This window comes from Callithrix jacchus, chromosome 20 (genome assembly GCF_049354715.1).
Source record: "Callithrix jacchus isolate 240 chromosome 20, calJac240_pri, whole genome shotgun sequence".
Classification (NCBI taxonomy): domain Eukaryota; kingdom Metazoa; phylum Chordata; class Mammalia; order Primates; family Cebidae; genus Callithrix; species Callithrix jacchus.
This window is the reverse complement of record NC_133521.1, coordinates 8,617,378-8,636,863: the sequence shown is the minus strand read 5'-3', so window position 1 is coordinate 8,636,863 and position 19,486 is coordinate 8,617,378. Positions and strand designations below refer to the sequence as shown.

At 48.4% G+C, this 19,486-nt stretch overlaps 1 protein-coding gene across 5 annotated transcripts in view; it reads right to left on the bottom strand.

Moving 5' to 3' along the window:
* NOD2 (nucleotide binding oligomerization domain containing 2) overlaps positions 1–17,107 on the bottom strand; it is a 40,422-nt gene extending 23,315 nt beyond the window's left edge. For 3 of the 5 annotated variants that reach the window (XR_013530149.1, XM_035281728.3, XM_035281726.3), the window contains exons 1-3: positions 17,045–17,107; positions 10,696–11,162; positions 2,268–2,373 (exon numbers count right to left, since the gene is read on the bottom strand). Coding sequence is in view for 4 of the 5 variants with exons in the window: in XM_035281728.3 (XP_035137619.2) it covers positions 2,268–2,373; positions 10,696–11,154 (565 nt within the window). In the remaining variant the exon portion in view is untranslated. Of the gene's footprint in view, positions 1–263; positions 337–2,267; positions 2,374–10,695; positions 11,163–17,044 lie in introns of all 5 variants that reach the window. The other 2 variants (XM_078357680.1, XM_078357681.1) reach the window with 1 other exon arrangement.
* Positions 17,108–19,486: the final 2,379 nt, after the last annotated feature.

Sequence of the window (19,486 nt, the reverse complement as noted above, 5' to 3'; positions counted from 1 at the left end):
ACACTTAGCACAGTGCCCAACGCAAAGTAAGTGCTCGAAAGACATCAGTGACTGCCGTTATCATTAATGACACCAGGAGGAGTTGTAGATGATGGGAAGAGGCTCTCAGCTGGGATCAGAAGACCTGTATTCTGCTATCTGTCCTGCCATAGTGGCCGGTGGCTTTAGATAAATCCCTTCACCACTCAGCCTCAATTGTCTTTCGCTAAAGAGAAACAATAGACTTAAGGGCTCAGAAGCCCAGTCTCTGAAGTCAGACACACCTGAGTTTGAAAACCTGGGTCCACCATTCACTTGAGCAAGCCATTTAGCCTTTCCAGGCCTCAGTTCTCTCATCTGTAAAAATGGGAACAATATATACCTGGAAGGATTGTTTAAGAGGCAGTGAGATAAAATAGAGTTTAGAAGAATATCTGATATGGCAAACTCCCAAAACACAGTGTTTATTATCATGATTATTAATGGATATAGTAGGCACAACAATAGACCCCCAAAGATGTCCATGTCCCGATCCTCAGAACCTGTGAATATGTTACCTTACATGGCAAAAGGAACTCTGCTGATGTGATGAAGCTAAACTTCGAGATGGGGAGATGATCCTGAGTGATCTGGATCTTCCCAGCAACGGAAGGCCTCAGGGTCACCAGGACACGCCAGCCGAGCACTCAAATGAAAGTCTGTGATCCTGCCTCTACTTCCCCATCCTCCCCATGCACCCCATGCCGGGAGACTTCATGCACTGGGTGTGTTTAAAAGGCTACTGCTCTTCCTTTCTCATCCTGAAAGCAATGCGAGCAAACCATTTCCTGTGTCAGGGTTTAGTTCCCCTTTCAGGGGAAATGGGGAAGTGCTGGTTTAGTCCCAGGCTGGTGGAACGGTCCCCGGCCATCACAGCCTCACTGCTCCCAACCAAACACTCGCCCACTTATTTTCAACCCCAAAACTAACAAGCAATTTTCAGAGAGCTCTGAACTCATCAATGACTATCTGTGGTCATACAGAGGGGATGCGCTGTGTTTATGTCACCTCTGTTGTTCCCAGAGTTGATGAGTATTGTTGGGCTTTCTGCCCTCTAAATATACCAGGATCACTGAACTTAGACCATAAGATAGATATCTTCCTCTCCAATACATATCAGATATATATCTTTCTCTTCCGACCTGATTTCCAATGCAGGCTTTCCAGCCATCACCAATGATACTAAAATTCTCCAGAAAAAAAATGTCATTTTATAAACAAATGAACACATCAGTTGTCACCTTTAGAAATGTGGGGAATCTTGCACCCTGGCCTGGTCTTACAGTGACCAGTTGTGCTTGATGATATCAACAGCAAACCTCAGCCAGGGGCTGAACCAGGCCCTGCGCTCCATGCTGTGCACCCCTGTGTGGTGGACTGATGTCTACATCCCATTCTTTGATGAGACGATGCACACCTGAGTGCCAGGCACAGGCTTCCAGCCACCCCTCCCACAGGCTTGCTCACTGCCCAGAGGGCAGGGCCCAGGGTGACAGACCCATCTGCCAGAACCACACACAGCTCAGGGAGCTTTGGTGCCAATGAGCTTTCCATACAGCAGTGTAGGAACACGCCATACAGAGTGCCAGGCTTGCACTCTCTCTTTACAACTGACATTTCTTCTCCCAAGAAAAGAGAAAGTATACATGGTGACAGTTTACAATCAGACCCATCTCCCCCTCCCTTGTGACTTAACCTCCCGGCCCAGTTTTCACACATCTATATGGTGGAAAAAACACCACCTACTTCTCAGGGTTGTTGCAAAGGGTAGACATTATCTATAAGGCATGGTTAAATGGTGCTGTCCACGCCCCACCTGTTCCTGAGTTTGGGTGGTGACCCTGGGCACTGAGGGATACCACAGTCTCTAGATCCACTTGGTTCTTGAGTTTCCAATTGTGAGCTGCTAAATTTCAGAGATCAAGAGATACCAGGCCTAACTCCAAACATATGTCCATATCATTTTGGTACAGATAATGAGAGTTTGGATAGTAAGTAGCACCTTTAGTTAGCCCTCAATATATGGTAGCTCCAATTACCATTACATTGTGTGGGAGATAATGAAAGCTAATAGCTAACATGATACACTTTTGTCCTTTTAATCCTCCTAAAAGCCCAATGAGGAAACTGAGTCATGGGGAAGCTGCACTGCCAGCATATGGGATGCTAACTGGGCTGTGTTCTGCTCCTAACTCTGGATCTGCACTGACTTGCCTTCCCTTTCTGATTAACTGAGAACATATACCTACCTTCCAAAGGTAGGGCCAACGGGACTGGTAATTCTTGAACATGCTGTAGAAGGAAGGCAGCCAATCCATTCGCCTTCACTGTGGCAAGATCGAGCAGCCTTCTGGCCTATGGAGAATGCAGAAGACATTATTTTTCCAGAAAGGCTGATGTGGGAAGGTTTACTGACTACTACAACTTCATAGGCATCTTCTTCTATCCAGATTAAAAGATCAGAAAAATAACCAGACAACCGCATGAGTTTAAAGTAGTTAGACAGTGTTAGACGATGAATTGAACACACGCATCCAATCTGGCTCCTACTCAAAACTCCCTAAAACAGTGAATAACTGAAAAACAGATGAAACAAAATAAAGACATAAACCTACGAAGATAGGGAAAACGATTCTGCGAGCTGCAAATCATCTGGAAGAGAAGTGATTTCATCGAGGCTCATGGATTGAATATTTGAATACAACCTCTGCTCAGACTCCCACATCTTCATCTCCAGAACTCCTCCCCGAACCCTGGACTTACACTTCCAACTGCCTATTTCCATCTCCACTTCAAAGTTTCATAAACACCTCCAACATATTCAAAACTAAACTCCTAACCTACCCACGCACCTGCCAAACCTACAGCCTTCCTCATCTTGGCTAATATTAATCCCATTCTTCCAGGTGCTCAGCCCTGAAGTCTTGGAGTCACCCGTGAAGCCTCTTCTCTGTAATCTGTCAAATCCTGTTGACTCCTCCTTCAAAGCATGTCCCAAAGAGCACTGTCCAACAGAAATAAAATGCAGGGCACAAATGCAAGCTGCATGTGTAATTTCAAATCCTCTAACAGACACATTTTTTAAAGCAAAAAGAAATAGATGAAATTAACTTTAATCATATATTCTATTTAACTATTCTGACTATTGAATATTCTATTTAATAGTCAAAACATTACCATTTCAACATGCAATCCATGTAGAAAATAGCAAGATATGGCGGGCATGGTGGCTCATGCCTGTAATCCAGCACTTTGGGAGGCCGAGGCAGGTGGATCACCTGAGGTCAGAAGTTTGAGACCAGCATAGACAACACAATGAAACTCCATCTCCACTAAATATACAAAAATTAGCCAGGCATGGTGATGCAGCCTGTAATCCCAGCTACTTGGGAGGCCAAGACAGGAGAATCACTTAAACCTGGGAGGTGGAGATTGCAGTGAGCCAAGATCATGCCACTGCACTCCAGCCAGGGTGACAGAGCGAGACTCAATCTCATAAAAAAGAAGAAAAAAAAAAGAGGAGGGGAGGGGAGGGGAGGGGAGGGGAGGGGAGGGGAGGAAAGAGAAAAGAAAAGAAAGCGAGATAGATGTCATTCTTTTTTTTATATATATATATTAAGTCTTTGAAACCTGGTGTATATTATGTGCTTATGGAAACTCTATGTGGATCAGCCAGGTTGCTAGTGCTCGAATGTCATCTGTGGTCAGTGTCTACATACAGACACACAGCTAGAGAGCCCTGCCAATTCTTGACACCTCCTGCATACCATCCTACTCCAAGCCAAATCCCTGCTCACCTGGAAAGCTGCACAGGCTGCAAAACTGGTCCCCCTGCTTCTGTTCCTGTCCCCAGAGCCTAGTCCTAATGTAACAGCCAGAGCCTAAGCCTTTACAAACAAAACTCAGGTCACATAACTCCTGTACAGACATTCCAACAGCATCCCTACTCTCTCAGAGGAAGAGCCCAAGTCCAGCAGCCAACAACTTTCAGGGCCCAAAACAGACAAAAATATCTGTTTAGAACCACCTAGACTCAAGGTTCTCCTTTGACCCCCTCCACTTACTCCACTCAGCATCCTGGCCTCCTGTTTCCTAAAACTACCAGGTATGCTCCTGCCTCTGGGTCTTGGCTCTGGCTGTCCCCTCTACATGGAAGCCTTTCCCCAGCTGTCCACATGGCTAATTCTCTGTCCTCCTTTAAGTTTTTACTCAAACTTCACCTTCTAAGTAAGAGCTCTCTGACTACTCTATTTAAAATTGCCATCATTTATCTGCTTCCTCCTTCCCAAATTTTCAACTCCTGAACCCACTTAACTTACTTTCTACAACACTTACCACCTTCTAGCACACTCTGTAATTTCCTTCCTTTGGCTTATTGTTCCTCTCCCCTGACTGGAGTGTGTGTATTTCCAGGGCAAAGATTGTCGTCTGTTTTGTTCACTGAGGTATCCCCAACACGTAGAAGAGTGTCTGGCACAAATCAGGTACTCGATTTGCTGAATGAATGAATGAATGAATGAATGAATGAATGAATGAATGGATGGTAATGGATTTAGGAGACTCCTGAAAGCTCAATCTTAACCCCAAAATAAGAAAGTTGAAAACCATGCAGTGTGTATCCTAGAATCTATAAAGAATTCTGGAATGATCAGCATGAGGAACCTCTGGAACTGAAGGAAATGACTAAAACAAGGAGGACTGAGTCAAACTGAAACAGCTTTCTGGTTTATCCCCAGGCAAGAGGTCTGTGGTCTACTCACATAGATCAACCCAGGAGGCAAGATCTAAAGATACAAACACTGTCATTTCCCAAAATGTCTACAGTGAAATTCACGGTAGACAACTTTTACCCACATGCTCAACAAGTTTTAAAGTCCTACCTGCCCATCATGAGAAAGAAAACCAAAGAGTATCATAAGCCCAGAGAAAGCATCTAACATGGGGGATATAAGCCAAACAAGGGGAAAAGGGGAAAGCAACTTGTAGAAAAAGTTTACAAAGGGTGAAAAACAGTCAAGCAAACAAACAAAACAACCAACCGATCTTATGATCCTAAGTCAAAGAAGATATTGCATTCATGAAACAAGAGTAAGATATTACAAAAAAAGAACAGTCAAACGTACCTCTTGCTCAAATTTCACCTTCTAAGTAAGAGCTGTCTGACTACTCTAGAACCACCAAATTAACAGCATGACAACAAAAATGAAAAATTCAAGAATTTAAAGATAGAGTTGCGACTATCATACAAAAGGAAAGCAAAAAGACACAGAGATGGAAAATGGAAGAAAATTAAAGAATTAGTCAAGGAGTTCTAACATTAAAGTAATAGCAGTTCCATAAAGAGAGAAGAGATAAAATGGAGGAGAAGAAATCATCTATAAACTAATCAAGAACATTTCCCAAAACATAAAGAGAGAAGTTTCCAGATTCAAACTACCTCTTGGGTGACTAGCAGAATGGAAGAACACCAAGACACATCATTGAAATTTTAAAATGCTGAGGACTAAAAAAATAATTTTACAAGATTCCAGAAAGAGTTTTGAAATGGTTTTGGAGGCCAGGAGTAGTGGATCATGCCTGTAATTACAGCACTTTGGGAGGCTGCGGTGGGCAAATCACCTGAGGTCAGGAGTTCAAGACTAGTCTGACCAACATGACAAAACCCTGTCTCTACTAAAAATACAAAAACTAGCCAGGTATGGTGGCTGGTCCCTGTAATCTCAGCTACTTGGGAGGCTGAGGCAGGAGAATCGCTTAAACCCAGGAGGCGGAGGTTGCAGTAAGCTGAGATCACGCCACTGCACTCTAGCCTGGGTGACAGAGTGAGACTCTGTCTCAAAAAGAAAAAAAAATGGTTTTGGAATTCTTAGAAGCAATATGGAAAAGAGACGATAATGGAACAATGCAATCAAAATTCTGAAGGAAAATGATGGCCAGTGCAGAATTTTATACCCAGCTGAACTATCAATCCAGTATGAGGGTACTTTTAGACATGTAAGAGCTTAGAAATTTTTAACTTTCATACATTCATTCTAAGGAATTGACTGGAGGATATGGTCTAGCAAAATATAGTAAACTAGGAAAGTAGAGTCCAAAGAGGAGACTCAATGCAGGAAGACCGTGTAGGGAAATCTCAGGTTGATGGCTGTGTACTCTAAGTAGATAGATGGCCACCAGTTCAGACAGAATGGAGCAGTGACTCAAGACTCAGACACATTGAGGGCAGTTATCCTCTAGATGTCCAGGCAAGCCTGACCCTAACCTTTATCTATATTTGACTTGTCTTCACCATGAACTAATATCGTATCTTCTCAACTCCTGCTGCCTGAGTCAGCTGAGGACATTCATTTCACTCCACAGAAGTGTTTAGTCTCTGCCTATTCCTATGAGCTAGAATAGCCTTTGTCAAGGTTACCACGGACTATATGAAGCAGCGTGCTTCCTCTGGCCATTTTCCTCTGGACAGCCAGCACCGAATTCACATCGGTCTTACCAGACCATCCAGTTGCAATGAGCCCCATATTTCCCCTGACTCACTTATGTCATTGCCTACTGACTTCCCAGAAGGAGTCCCTATAAATTCCCAGGGAAGGCAAAGCCAGACCAAGCCCCTGAGACTCCACTCAGCTTCCCTGCCTTGGAAACCTTCATCTAAGAAAAGGCAATAGTGACCTTTCTTTCTTTCTTTTTTCTCTGTTGCCCAGGCTGGAGTGCAGTGGCACAATCTCAGCTCACTGCAACCACTGCCTCCCAGGTTCAAACAATTCTCCTGCCTCACCCTCCCGAGTAGCTGGGACTACAGGCACATGCCATGGTACCCAGCTAATTTTTTGTATTTTTAGTGGAGATAGGTTTCACTGTGTTAGCCAGGATGGTCTCAATCTCCTGACCTCGTGAACCACCTGCCTCGGCCTCCCAAAGTGCTGGGATTACAAGTGTGAGCCACCACCTAGCCTAATAGTTTCTTTACATAGCTATTTTTGGCTTACTACTCAGTTTTTCAAAATAGAACAATACATTGTTTGGGAATTTATTTTAAAAGATGCTAAAACATTAAAGAAAGTCAAAAGAATGATTTACACAAAAGTCAAGCCAGTATTTACCTCTGGTAGTTGCAATTATAGAAGGCCCCAGGTACTAGAAACATCCTGTTTTTTAACCTGGGTGATGGGAACAGTTTACACCATACATATGAAATATACACACTCTTCTGTAGGCATGGTGAATTTCCCAATTTGAAAATGTTTAAGTTAATATTGTTACAGGAATCAGGCAATTCAGAGCTCATTCTGACACCTCAGCCCTATCAACTTTAACAGTTGCATGAGTCAGACGGACAGCTGGTATTACAGCTGGTGTTACCAGCCTCAGGTTTCCTAACAACTGCTATGCCCAACTGAGCAAATTTACACACAAAGCCCCCACATTTTATGACAGATAGAGAATAGAACAAGCTTTGGAGGAAAACAGGCCTGAATTCAAATTCTAGCTGGGCCACTTCCCAGATGGGCGATTTGGGCAGTTTCTTCATTGTTGAGAAACAGTGTGACCACACTACACCCTTGTGAGGCTTAAATAAGACAATATAGGAAATGGACTGGATATAGGGCCTGGCACACAGTAGGCACTCAGTCAATAATAGCAATGGGTACTTTTGGAATTTGGTTCTCTAACTTGTATTTTGTTTCATTCCACAGCATTTTCTGTCCCTAACCTGCAATCAATGACAACTACTTCTTTACAGGAAATTAAAAGGTCAGTTGGGAAGACATGTTGCTTGACCAACATACCACAAGCACCATCCAAATGAAATCAGAAAGGCCACATAGGGAAGGCCACCAAATCAGAGTCACAGAATGTCAGAGCTCAAAGGAGGCTCAGAGAGAGCTGGATTCTAAAAGCTTAAACCTCAGGCAACACAAACCACTTGTAATCTCCTGCAATCCTCAGACCTGTTGCCCCTGCTCCCCACTCAGCTCAGCCCCAGCCTTCAGTGTTTGCTTTTGCTGTCTATTTAGCCCTTTGTTAAAATGAATTCTTGGCCAGGCACGGTGACTCACAAGCCTGTAATCCCAGCACTATGGGAGGCCAAGGTGGGTGGATCACGAGGTCAAGAGATCAAGACCATCCTGGCCAACCCAGTGAAACCCCATCTCTACTAAAAATACTAAAAAAAATTAGCCTGGCATGGTGGCACATCCCTGCAGTCCCAGCTACTCAGGAGGCTGAGGCAGAAGAATCGCTTGAACCCAGGAGGCGGAGGTTGCAGTGAGTCAAGATTGCACCACTGCACTCCAGCCTAGTGACAGAGCAAGACTCCGTCTCAAAAAAAAAAAAAAAAAAAAGAATTCTTAGCTCATTAAAACATAGCCTTTGATGGATGCAGTGGCTCATGCTTGTAATCCCAGCACTTTGGGAATCTGAGGGAGGAGGATTACTTGAGCCAAGGAGTTTGAGACCAGTCTGGACAACATAGCAAGATCCTATCTCTACACTCCCCCCAAAAATTAGCCCAGTATGTTGGTGCTAACCTGTGTCCCACCTACTCGGGAAGCTAAGGTTGGAGGATCACTTTAGCCCAGAAGTTCGAGACTGCAGTGATCCATGATGGTGCCACTGCACTCCAGCAGCCTGGGTGACACAGTGAGACCCCATCTCAAATAAATAAATAAATAAATGTCTTTCTTCTTTCCTGACCTAGGCATTTAAGGTTGTATATTTCCCCCATGCTCTGCTTTAGCTGTATCCAATAGATTTTGGTAAATAATATTCTCCTTGTTTAGTTCTGAATATTTTCTGATTTCCATCATGATTTCTTCTTTGACCCATGAGTTAGCTGATTTCTTTTTTTCACGAATCCATGTACTTGCTCTATTCATGTCCTGTCTTCTCTGGGCCCTAGGGATCTAGGCTACCTTCTCCAAATCCCTCAGAGCATCTGTACTGGACCAATTGCTGAACTTTCAAAGGTTACAAGACACAATCTTGTAATCACTCAGTCAATCAGAGCTCAGTTACAAGACACAATCTTATAACTTCTCAGATGGACTGATTCAATTCCCTTAACAAATTATAAGAGAAACTAAGGTAAGTGCAATAACGAATAGTCTTCTGTACCCACAGCTAATCAGAGAGGACTGCACCACGTTCCATGCTCTGTAAATACCTCGCCACATAAGCTAGCTTTAGTGCAGCCTTGAAGACAAATTAGTTTATTTCCACAATCTCAACCTGGGTTACCCAGACTTACATGAACACCACATATATTTCTGGAAAACAGACAAAAATAAAAACTAAAATGTTCCCAACCCAGTCCATTTTACCACTGCAGTGTAATTCTAATTCAATCATTCATTCAATAACTCATTTATTTCATCAACAAATATTTATGGAGTACCTACCATGTGCAAAGCACTAGGAACACAACAAACTTTAAGCAAATATGTATAAAGTACCCAATAGATTCTGGCGGAATAAATGAATGATGGATGAATAAGTCAATGGCCAAGGCTGGACAACTGGTCTAGCATTGGCCGTCTCATTAACTACTGTGAGCTTATTCAAACTACTTTCCTTGGCCTCAGTTTCCCGATTTATAAAGTAGAGTGTTAGTAAGTGTTCCATCTGCCTCTCAGGAGCCCTAAGAATCACTGTTTGGAAGAAACAAAAGAGTTTCAAAATTACTCAGTGGTCATTTCTCTGTCTTGGTGGTCTCTGTTGAGTCACATTGTTGGGGGCAGTTGTATCCCAACTCTGAACATCTATGACCTAATGCAATTTCATACCATAAATCCTACATAAACATTTAAGCTATATTAGTGTATAATATGCTATGTTAATTATAAAATAGAGATTCAATATACTGCGGTGTTATGACCTGTTGTGCTGTTAATTTAAAACAAAAATAAAAGCATACAAGTACAGAGTTTCACTCATAACAGAAATAATCAATAGCAGACAGTGGTAATAGACACTGTCCTAAGCATTACTCATCGAATTAATTCATCAAATCCTCCCAACAGCCTTATAGGATAGGCACCATATGACTATTAACATTGCTTTATAGATGAGGAAACTGAAACAAGAGAGATTAAGGCTGGAGAGGCTCCATCGGGAAGTCTGAGACCACACAGGGTTGACCTTGAGCCTGCACCATTCTGGCTCCGGAATCCGAGCCCTTGGCCACCACACACTTCCTCTCAGCAGAAGCAGTATGTTGGCCAGGCAAAGTGGCTCATGCCTGCAATCCCAACAGTTTGGGAGGCCAAGGCGGGAGGATTGCTTAAAGCCAGGAACTGGAGACCAGCGTGGGCAAAAAAGCCACACCCCATCTCTAAAAGAAAAACAAAATTAGCTATGCGTAGTGGTACAGAACCCATAGTCCCAGCTACTTGGAGGCCAGAAGCTCACTTGAGCCCAGGAATTCAAGGCTACAGTGAGCTATGACCGTGTCACTGCATTCTAGCCTGGGTAACAGAGTGAGACTTCATCTCTTTAAAAAAAAAGTTGTATGTTGCCTGCCAAGAGTCAAGAGCAAATTTTACTTGCCTGGCTACCTTTTTAGGGGAAATCCCATAGACCAAGTTACCCCATGGGCTGACTTCATCAGGATAAATCAATCTTGGTGACTAAGCGCCCTTTCCTGGGAACTCTGTGATGCACGCAGGAGTGCCTCACCCTCTGGGACGGTGTGAAGATCGGCAGCCTGATTTCATCACATTCATACTGGCTGACGAAACCCCGCTCACATGCCAGGTCCAGCACGCCCTCCACATGGCTGTGGAGCCTCCTGACAATGGCTGGCCGGTGACTCTGCAGGTCTTGGGCTGGGTGGAGTGAGTAGGGGTGCCAGCAGCCATGCAGCTTGGGGGTCTGGCTGTCAGCCTGCACTTCCTGGACAGCTGTGATGAGTTTCTGACAGGCCCAAGTACCCTTATTCCAGACAGTATCCAGGAGGCGCCTGGCCAAGTGGGAGAGAGGCTGGCCCAGGATGTGGAAGCCCTCGTAGTCTTCCCAGGAGAGGACTTCCCAGGAGAGCAGCCAGTCCAGGACGCTCTCGAAGCCCTCCAGGGACCCCGAGACCAAAAGCTCCACCAGCTGGCTCCTCTGTGCCTGAAAAGTCTCCTGCGAGCACATTTCACAACCTGGGGAGGAAAACAACATCAGTGCGGGACTTCTCTGAAAGCCAGACGCCGGGTGGTTGGAAGGCCAAGGCAAGTCAGCCCCAGCAAAACCCAAGTTGGCCTTGGTTCTAGCCTCAGACTTTATCCAATCCAAGCTCCCCATCATTCAGATGTGCAAATTGAGGCCCAGAGAAGGCAAGAAACACCTCAAGGTCCCACAGAGAGTTTGAAGCAACCAAAAATTAAATCAAGACCCCTAACTCCCATATGCATGCTTGGTCTCTGGCTTAAAGCATTTAAAAAAGGCTTGAGGTACTATTAGGAGCAAGGGATCTCCTAAGGTCACTTGAGGTCAGGAGTTCGAGACCAGCCTGGCCAACACGGCGAAACCCTGTCTCTACTAAAAATACAAAAGTTAGCCAGGTGTGGTGGTGGGCACCTGTAATCCCAGCTACTCAGGAGGCTGAGCAGGAGAATCGCAAGAACCTAAGAGGTAGAAGCTGCAGCGAGCTGAGATCAAGCCACTGCACTCCAACCTGGTCAACAGAGACTCTTGTCTCAGAGAGAGAGAGAGAGAGAGAGATCTCCCAAGTGATCATGGAATTAATTCTCTTTGAAGTAGGGTAAGAGGGACTCTTTGATCCTGACTGGTTTCAGGCTACAGCAGTCTCAGTAATGGTTAATATTTATTAAGCATAAATGACACGCTGGGCCCCATTCTAAGTGCTCTCCTGCATGAATTCACAGAACGCTCCCAGCCACTCTGAAGTAGTGGTTACAATCAGCCCCATTTTACAGAAGAAGACACTGAGGCACAGAGAGGCTAAGTGATTTGTACGACGTGTCTCAGCTAGACAGGCTGGGCCAGGATTTCAACACAAGCCGTGTGAGACCCCAGAATGCGTGTCTCTAACTCTTATATTTGGGTTCCCCATGGGGGCCCAAGCCCATGCCGTGTGCTCTGCACACTGCTCTCCAAGGGGTAGGAGCAGGATATTGTTCTAAAGGTCCCAGCCTACGCAAAGTGAAAAATTACGGTGCAAACTAAGTTGTTTCCAAGCGTTCTGGTGCCTTGTCCTTGTCGACACTTCCCCACACACTTGCCTTAGGGCCCTCACCTCCCTCCCACACCCTTGAAACCACGTGAACAGGCTGCTCTGCTGCTACTGTCAGTAGCCTGCTCTGGGATCTGGGGATTTGAGGGGAAGTGACCCTCCAGGAGCTTCAAGCCCTGGGAGGGTCCCTGAGAAGCTGAGAACATCTCTCAGCATAATCGGTACTGCAATTGTCATGGGGTCCATGGACAAGTGCTGGTACAGTGCCCGGAAGAAATGAAAGTGAAAGGGTGTAAGCATGGAAAACAAAGAGGGCCATCAGCTTCTTTTTATAAATCAGGGACATTCCCAGACACTCAAGGGGGCAGATGCCAAGTGGCCTGGGGATTTTGCATCTTTCCTGATGGTTGTTTATGTGTCTCTCTCCCTGCCTGAGCCACGTGGAAGCCTGGGTCTTACTCATCCTGATATCCCTGAGCCTGGCACAGTGCTGTGCCCCACAGAGGCACTGTGGGATGTTCATGAATCAAATATCCCCTGGGCATGGGGTAGAGGGAACGCTCTGTTCCTGTCCTCATACGGCAGCCATGGTAAGCAAAAGGAGAAACCTTTAATCTCTCAGAACGCTGCTCGGGCACAGGGGGCCCTGTGATGGACAGATGGGGAAACTGAGGCAATGAGGTTACCTGTGTGTCTGGCTGCTTGGGAGAGAGGGTGTTCCCCTGCAGGGGCCACTGGAAACGAACTAAGGTAGTTCTCTCAGGCCAAGGAGGTCTCCTCCCTGTGCCCACCTCTAAGCAGAGGAGCCAAGAGGGTGGGGTGGCTGGGGACAGGGGAGCAGAGGAGAAAAAGGGACAGAAGAAGCTCTGGGCTCAGCCCTGGGGTGGTTCTCAGCTGTGGATATACCAGCCAAGGATACAATGGTAGTCCCAACCATCGCCCCTGCCCCGGTCCTGGGGAAAATAGCCACCCTCCCACCCTCCCCGGAAAACAACCCAGCGATGGAGCCAGCACTCCCCGTCTGACCCCAGGCCTGGGAGCATGTGTGCAGCCAGGAATGAAAGAAGGCTGAGAGTCAAGCTGAGCCAGGACAACACCTGCTCCTCTTACCCAGAGAATGTTCGAGGGAGGACACCTGCTCTTTCCTCCTCATCAGGAGAGCCTGGACCACCCCTCTTCCTCCATCAAAGCCCACTAGGCTGGGGAAGCAGGCATGGCATCTGTGGATGGGCCTTGTGCAGAATGCCAAATGCCCAGTGGCACAGGACTGGCGAGCCCGGCTACCTCCCAGGGAAATTCCCAAAGGAAGAGCTGGAGACCAGAGTTGGCCAACCAGCCATCCAGGACTAATTCCAGGCAATTCTGGCACAAAGACTTGTGTATCCTGGTGACCATGACCCTCACTGAAAAACCCCACTGGGGACATGAGACACATTCACAAGGGGACAGGTCGAAAGTAAGTAGGGATCTCTCCCTAGCACACCAAGCCTGGAGCAGCCTGGCATACATGTGAGCCATATGCACTGTGGCTAGTGACATCTGGTTTCTGTGGACACCACAAATGGGAGACCTACCCAAGCCACATAGCTCAAGCCATGTGGGGAGACCCGCCCAAGCCACCAGCAGCTGCATCACCACGCCTCTGCCCTTGCCTTCTTCCAGAAACCTCAGAGCAGAGGGAATCCTGAGGACCAACTCAGCCAGGCCCCTGTCTCTGAGCAGGCATCGTCCTGTCTCATCTTAAACATCTGAGGAGGACCTGGCCTTAGTGCTGTCATCACTAACCAGCTCGGGAAGCTCCCCAGCCTGGGAAGTTCCTCATTATGTCTAGCTTCAGTTTTTCCTGCTTCCATTTAAATTGAGAAAGCGAGAGAAAAAATAGACGTTCACTTATTACCCGTTTCCTAAAAATTGTCCTTAACATCCTTCCTTTACCGCTTTATCACCTGGTGGGGCCTCCCTTCTTCAGACAAAATCTAACAGTCTATCTGCACCACCTTCTGCTCTCTCCTTCAGTTACTACAACTTCAAAGACACCATTGTCCTCCCCAAGGTGAGGGCCATTTAGAGAAAGGGGCACTTCCTTGCTGAAAGAGAGGGTCAAGGGGTGACCCGCATGGGCTCTCCCCAAACCCCAGGCCCAGGCCTGAGCCCAGACACCTCCTTCCTTCCTGAGACCTTAGCCAGCCTGGTTTTTCTGGGGCCAAGAGCAAATGCTTGGCTTAAGTGCTGAAATCTCAGCCCACTGACCCCTTGCAGACAGAAAAGGAGGGGAAACTCAAGGAAGCTCAACTTCCCAAGCCTTCTGGGACTCTGCTGGGGCCAAGCCCCACACCCTCCCACAGCCATCCTCCATTCTCCCTCCCCAGCACTGAGCTTCTCTCCTTAAAAGACCAGTTCCCCCACCAGTGAACAATGCACTCTAATCCTCCATTGTAAAAGTAAGGCCCTCTCTTGACGCCCCTCTTCTTCATTTGGCTCCAATCCCATTTCTCTGCCTCCTTTATAGCAGGCCCCCTTGTCTGTGCCTGCACTGCTGTCCCCAAATCCTCCCATCCCTTCTCATCCCCCAAGTTCCCCATCCAGCTCCAGTCAGACTGTTTTGATCATGGTCACCAGTGACCTCCCATTGCTCAATCCTAAGCCCTCAGCCTGCTTGCTCTGCCAGGGGCATTGGTCATAATTGCTCCACCAGGGGCATTGGTCATAATTGCTCCCTCCTTCCCCCTTGGGGCACCCCAACTCTCTCATTTTCACTCTTTCTGTCTTCCTGGCTGGTTCCTAACACCGGGGGCCCCAGCGCTCAATGGCTGGACCCCTTCTCTTCTCCATAGTGCTCCCTTCCTAGATGAAGCCACCTGCTCTTGCGGCTTTAAATACCAGCTATAGGGTGACGATGCCCACAGTTTCATTTCCAACTCCAACCTCCGCCCTTAACTTTTCCCAACTGCTTAATCATCGTTGGTGCCTAATGGACAGCTCACACGACAAGCACAAAACCAAACTCCTGATCTCCCCCGTCGCAACTCCCATTGCAGTTCACGGCAGCTTCAAACCTCCAGAAGCTTGAGCCAAAAACTCAGAATCATCCTTGATTCTACCTTTCTCTTGCACCCCAAATCCTATTGACATAGCCTTTGAAATATATCCCAAATCTGAAGGTCTGGGGTTTTTTTCTATTTTTTTTAACCACCTGTGGGCCATGGTGTAAGCCACTTTGGTCTCTCCCCGGAACAATGTACTGATCCTCTCACCAGGCTCTCCTTTTGCCCTTAGTCCACCCATCACTATCCATTCTCCACCCCACAGCTGGATGGGCCTGCCAGACCCCAAGTCAGAGCAGGTGACTTCTCAGCTCCAAACCAGGGCTCCCACCGCGCTCAGAGTAAAAGCCAAAGCCCCCCCACCCGCCCGCACAGATACTCACAAGGCTCGCCCTTGCCTCCTGATGACTGCCCAGCTGTCGTGGTCTTGGGGAAGCCTTCCCTAACTGTGCTATATACAATGCAATACCCAGCCCCAGCACCCCATCCTGCTTCCCCGCTTTGTTTTACTCGTAGCACTTCCCACTGCCTGCCATGCCACAGATTTACCTCTTTCATTGCTGTCCATTCCTTTCCAGAATGTGCACTCCATGAGGGCAGGGAGTTTAATCTGATTTCCCCATTGCTCAGTCTCACATCTCATTCAGTGCATGAATGATGACTGCTGGAATGGGTGAAAGAATGGATGTGCTCTGCATGGCTCCAGGAGACAGATGTGGAACCAAGTGCAAAATCTGTAAGCCACAGATTTTAGGTAAAGGAAACAAGAGCCGTAAGACACTGAAAAGCCACCTCATCAGTAATAAGCTCCCCACCACCAGGCATGTGTTGCAGAGGGCTTCTGAACTGGGTTGGAGGGAGGTGGGCTGGATGAGGATGCTTCCAGCCTTGATCCCAGGGTGCAGAGAGGCAGAGGGACCTTGCGAGGCCAAATTCAAGGGCTGCAGCAACCCCATGGCTGAGTGATTGGGACAGGCAAGTACAGGCAGTGAGGATGTCACTCTGGTCTTCTTCACTAAGGGGTTGGGGAGGGTGACAGGGCAGGCGATCCCCCTCTGTAGAACAAGGACCTTGGAGGAGGCCAAGTCACAGCCCATGGGAAAACCAAGGCCATGGCAAGAAGCCCAAGGGCTCAGAAAAAGCAAACTTGGAAGCGGGGGTCCAGCCTCCAACCCTCATGCAGCTTCAGGAGGCCCTCCGCAGGGCTATTGGGTGGAGGGCTTTTCAGTTCATTGGAATGTAAGCAGGACCAGACAGCTGCTCCGTCAACTTGAGAAGCAGAGAGCAAACAGCCGGGGGATGTGGCCACACAGGTCCTGGTGTGGGCTATCTGGGGAGGGATGGATTTGAACTTAGATCTCACACCCACCAAGGGAGAAGGAGGAGGCAGGAGATTCCCCTAAGAAGTGCAGACAGCAGCAGTAGGATCCTCCGGGCAGACCCTCTCACACCACTCACTGGCATGGTGAAGATGAGGAAACTGAGTCCCACAGAGAGGAAAGAACTCAAAAGAATGGCGCCCTCAGAGACCTGAAGCCCGGGCTCCTCAGGACTTTCCACTCCTGCCAGGAGCCTCCCCAACCTGGAGATGTCCCCTTTCCTTCTCATGTCCCATCTACACCCGGGACTCCCCCAGGAGAAACCGAGGCAACCCTTCTCCAAGCCCTGCAGCCAAGACTGCTAGACTGCTCGGACGGACGCCAAGTGTTCGAGTCCTGGGGGCGGCACCATGGACACCCACAGTCTTCCCGCAGCCCACCCCCAGGCGCTAGGCACAGGCCTCGCGCCAGGAAACAGCACTCACCGCGAGCCGCCGGCGCCCGGACTCCCAGGCCTGCTGTGGGCCACGACTCCGGGCTCCACCTCCGGCTTGGGCTGCGCCTCCGTCTGCGCGGGCGTTCGGCTCCACCCCCGCCTGGACCCCGCCCCTGCTCTGCCCGGACGGCCGCACCCGCTCCAGTCCCAGGCCACGCAGCCCCGAGAGCGCCCACTCCAGGGCTGGCGAGGCTCACAGGGGACAGGGAGGGAGGGCGCAGGAAAGGGGCCGGGCCTGTCTGCGGGGCTGGACGGTCCTGGCTGGGTGCCCTGGTCAGCAGGCCTCCCTTTCTGGGCCTCATTTCAACCAGGAGGGAACCGGACAGTCCTCAGAACAACCCGCTTCCCAACACACACACCACGCACACACTGCTTCCCAACACACATATACACACACACCGCTTCCAACACACACACACACACACACCCCGCTTCCCAACACACACACACACACACACCCCGCTTCCCAACACACACCACACACACACTGCTTCCCAACACACACACCACGCACACACTGCTTCCAACACACACACACACACACACTGCTTCCCAACACACATATACACACACACCGCTTCCAACACACACACACACACACACCCCGCTTCCCAACACACACACACACACACACACCCCGCTTCCCAACACACACCACACACACACTGCTTCCCAACACACACACCACGCACACACTGCTTCCCAACACACACACCATGCACACACTGCTTCCCAACACACATATACACACACACCGCTTCCAACACACACACACACACACACACCCCACTTCCCAACACACACCACACACACACTGCTTCCCAACACACACCACACACACACTGCTTCCCAACACACATATACACACACACCGCTTCCAACACACACACACACACACCCCGCTTCCCAACACACACACACACACACACCCCGCTTCCCAACACACACCACACACACACTGCTTCCCAACACACACACCACGCACACACTGCTTCCCAACACACACACCATGCACACACTGCTTCCCAACACACATATACACACACACCGCTTCCAACACACACACACACACACACACCCCACTTCCCAACACACACCACACACACACTGCTTCCCAACACACACCACACACACACTGCTTCCCAACACACATATACACACACACCGCTTCCAACACACACACACACACACACACCCCACTTCCCAACACACACCACACACACACTGCTTCCCAACACACACACCACGCACACACTGCTTCCCAACACACACACCACACACACACTGCTTCCCAACACACACCACACACACACTGCTTCCCAACACACACCACACACACACTGCTTCCCAACACACATATACACACACACCGCTTCCAACACACACACACACACACCGCTTCCCAGCACACACCACACACACACTGCTTCCCAACACACATATACACACACACCGCTTCCAACACACACACACACACACCCCACTTCCCAACACACACCACACACACACTGCTTCCCAACACACACACCACACACACACTGCTTCCCAACACACACACCACACACACACTGCTTCCCAACACACACCACACACACACTGCTTCCCAACACACATATACACACACACCGCTTCCAACACACACACACACACACACACCGCTTCCCAACACACACACACACACACACCCCGTTTCCCAACACACATCACACACACACTGCTTCCCAACACACATATACACACACACCGCTTCCAACACACACACACACACCCCACTTCCCAACACACACCACACACACACTGCTTCCCAACACACACACCACACACACACTGCTTCCCAACACACACACCACACACACACTGCTTCCCAACACACACCACACACACACTGCTTCCCAACACACACCACACACACACTGCTTCCCAACACACATATACACACACACCGCTTCCAACACACACACACACACACACACCCCACTTCCCAACACACACCACACACACACTGCTTCCCAACACACACACCACGCACACACTGCTTCCCAACACACACACCACACACACACTGCTTCCCAACACACACCACACACACACTGCTTCCCAACACACACACTCCACACACATCACTTCCCAACACACACACTCCACACACATCACTTCCCAACACACACACTCCACACACACTGCTTCCCAACACACACCACACACAGCACTTCCCAACACACACCACACACAGCACTTCCCAACACACACACTCCACACACATCACTTCCCAACACACACACTCCACACACACTGCTTCCCAACACACACACTCCACACACATCACTTCCCAACACACACACTCCACACACATCACTTCCCAACACACACACTCCACACACATCACTTCCCAACACACACACACCACACACAGCACTTCCCAACACACACA